This window comes from Hyperolius riggenbachi, chromosome 1 (genome assembly GCF_040937935.1).
Source record: "Hyperolius riggenbachi isolate aHypRig1 chromosome 1, aHypRig1.pri, whole genome shotgun sequence".
Classification (NCBI taxonomy): Eukaryota; Metazoa; Chordata; class Amphibia; order Anura; family Hyperoliidae; genus Hyperolius; species Hyperolius riggenbachi.
The window spans coordinates 475,141,052-475,144,359 of record NC_090646.1 but is presented as its reverse complement, the minus strand read 5'-3'; the positions used below and the strand labels follow the sequence as shown (position 1 = coordinate 475,144,359).

The following is a 3,308-nucleotide window of genomic DNA, read 5'->3' as shown; positions in this document are numbered from 1 at the left end:
GTATCCATAGAGTAACTATGTTTTTTCTAGCTCTGAATGTAACATTTGTAAGTGTTCTTCTGAGCATTAGGAATAGTGAACATTTATCGTTACATTGTGAGCCTGCAAGAAAATGTCATAATTGGCCTCCAAGGGCTGTAGTTTAATCTAACTCTGTATGTAATGTTTTGACAGCACCATACCACTCTGGTATTAGAATAATGTGATATCTTGTAACTTGTAAACATGGACAATCGCACGACCATTAATGTGTTTTATCTAAATGTCTTCTCAGACAATGAACAACTGAAATGTTTATTTTTTGTGTTGTTCTTGATTCTTTATCTTGTAACAATAACTGGAAATGCATTAATAATTCTCCTTACACATATTGATTTTCATCTTCACACCCCGATGTATTTCTTTCTTAAGAATCTTTCTTTTCTGGACCTCTGTTACATTTCTACAACACTGCCACAGATGTTGGCTAATATTTTGATAAAACACTGTGCTATTTCCCTCCCAGCATGCATAGTCCAGTTATATTTTGTTCTATCTTTGGCGACCTCTGAGTCCTCATTATTGGCAGCAATGGCCTATGATAGATATGTTGCTATATGTAATCCACTGAGGTACTCAGTTGTAATGAGTCACAATATTTGCCTCAATATGGTGGCTGGGACCTTTGTGGTTGGAAGCGTACATGGAGCAATTCACACCGCTAACACCTTCAGATTACCATTTTGTGGTTCTGGAGTCCTCAACCACTATTTCTGTGATATCCCGCCTCTGCTTAAGATTTCCTGCATCAATACATATGTTAATGAGGTTACTGTGTTTTCTGTGGGTGGCGTTGTCATGTTTGGCTGCTTTCTTTTGATATTTGGGTCCTACATGCAGATTTTTTTCTCTGTCCTAAATATTCCAAAAGAAAGTGGACGAAAGAAAGCCTTCTCAACATGTGTGTCCCACCTTGTCGTTGTCTTCCTCTTTTATGGAAGTGGATTTATCACGTACATGCGACCAAAATCTAATCAGCATGCAGACAAAGAATGGCTTCTGGGCATTATCTATACCAGCATAACACCTCTCTTAAATCCAATTATATATAGTTTGAGGAACAAAGAAATTAAAGGTGCACTTCAGAAACTTTATATTCACTTACAGGTATGATATCACATCTGAATAATATATCATTATATATTAAGAGCATATTTCCATCAGATGCATTTTCCTGCATGCAGAAATACTTTAAATCTGGCAGCCTATGTCAGTCAATGGGCTGGTTGACTACCTACAATGAATTCTTTAAAGTATTTTGCACTACCATCATTCTGCATTTTCCCAAGTCTACTGTGCATTTTAGCCAACCATAGACTAAGGCAGATATATAACATGCATTCCTCTTCATTATCCTTACAAACAGAATTCTATTTCAAATGATGCTCATGATCCAGCCAAAGCATTGTATCGTGTGGCATGTTGAAAAAATGGGTTTCATTATTGCTTTCAGTTTAGCAGGGTATAGCATGACATGTTGAAGTGTAGCTTCTCCAACATGCGCTTAACAACCACAAGCTTGGCCTGCTGACACTGAACCTCAACAGAAAAATCTGGGTAAAAAGAGATTTTGTGTCCCTCATAGGAAATATCACCCTTCTGCCAAGCTATCCTCAGTAACGTTTCACAATCTTTATAGTGTATCAGTTTAGCAAGAATTGGAAGAGGGAGAGCTCCAGATGGGAGAGGGCAGCTGGAGATAAAGTGAGCCCTTTCAATAGCATACAATTTTGAAAAGGCCTTCTGCCTAAAAGCATCCAGAAGCCATTTTTTAATGAAAGAAGTAGGATCAGACTTTTAAGGTTTTTGTTTCTGGAAGCATAATAATGCGCACATTATTTCTGCATAGTCTATTTTCAATATCATTTGATTTATCAGTATCTGAGTTGCATGCAATATCACTTGCTTTAGATCTCTAATTGCCAGTTCAATTTAATCTTGCACTTAATTTTCACGGCTCTCTAGTGTTCTGTCCAGTTCTGTCACATATATTTGACAAATCGTGCAGCAATAAGCAAAGTTTCTCTTTTACACTGCCAGTTGGCTCTTTGAGTGCTAATATGGCCATGTTACAGATATTAACAACATTAAAGGAAACCAGAGCCCAGTAATATAAAAATATGTATACATACCTGGGGCTTCCTCCAGCCCCATCTGCTCCCACGCCGCCATCCTCCCTCCGCAAAGAGCGCACTTCTCCTGCATAGACTGGCTCCGACTGACGGCAGTGATGAGACCTGGTACAGAAGCTGCAGACAGTGGAGGACAGTGGCGTGGGAGCGATCGGAGCGGATGGGGCTGCAGGAAGCCCCAGGTATGTATAAATCTTTTTATATTACTGGACTCTGTTACACTTTAAGTCACTTTCTTTAACTTTCTGCCAGGCAGATTTAGGAGTTTTCGCTGTGACCTTGCTCTTTGTAGTTTTACTAGGCCCATCCACCTCTCTCTCTGCCTCCCAGTCTGTGTCAGTAGAAGCAGGATGCTCTATCTCATGCTCCTCTTATTCTACTGTCAAACCACTTCAATCCCTCATTATCAGTGTCCATTTTACTTCCCCTATACCGCTTGTCAGATCTGGAAAATGTTTCCAGCTTATCTGGGTCTGACTGTTTGTTTGTGTGGTTGCTTGGCTCCATCTTGCTTACCTAGCATGCCTGAATCTCCTGCTTCTACCTGGTTCTGCTTCTACCTGCTTCTTATAATGTCTGCTACATCCATTCATCATCCTCATTCCTTTAGTTGACTCCTATGCTTCATGACCATATGTACTTTAGCACACCAGATGTGTATTATTATTATTATTTTTTTTTTATTTATATAGCGCCAAGATATTCCGCAGCACCTTACAAAGCACAATAAGACGACAAGGCGAACATACATATACTAATAAATTGTAAAACAGGGTTCCAAGCAGCGCAAATATTGTGACAAAAACAGTAAACATTAGGAGGAGGACCCTGCCCTTGCGAGCGTACAATCTAGTGTGTATATCAATCACTGTTTCTGTAAGCTGTTGCATAGGCATGTCCATCGCTTCACATATGCTGTCTATCCATCTTAGCCTCTGTCCTCCTCTCGTTTGCCCTCAATTCATGCCTGCTACACTGGCTAACAAAAAAGGATCCCCCCTCACCCATGCTTTCTGAGAAGTAACAGGAGTCTGGGAGTTGTCAATAGCAAGCTCCTACACCGCACAAAAGGGTCAGTTAAAACCAGATCAGGATGGGAGCTGAGAGATGTTGCGACTTGTGAACATCACATTTTTT

General features: G+C 40.0%; 1 protein-coding gene across 1 annotated transcript; it reads left to right on the top strand.

Moving 5' to 3' along the window:
- The first annotated feature begins 225 nt into the window (after positions 1 to 225).
- LOC137528011 (olfactory receptor 5V1-like) lies at positions 226 to 1,152 on the top strand. Its single transcript, XM_068249253.1, has one exon. The coding sequence runs from the start codon at positions 226 to 228 to the stop codon at positions 1,150 to 1,152; it is 927 nt and encodes a 308-aa protein (XP_068105354.1).
- The last annotated feature ends 2,156 nt before the right edge of the window (positions 1,153 to 3,308 follow it).

Coding starts and splice junctions, on each gene's coding strand:
- LOC137528011 (XM_068249253.1), top strand. CDS start 226: ATGGACAATCGCACGACCATTAATGTGTTTTATCTAAATGTCTTCTCA.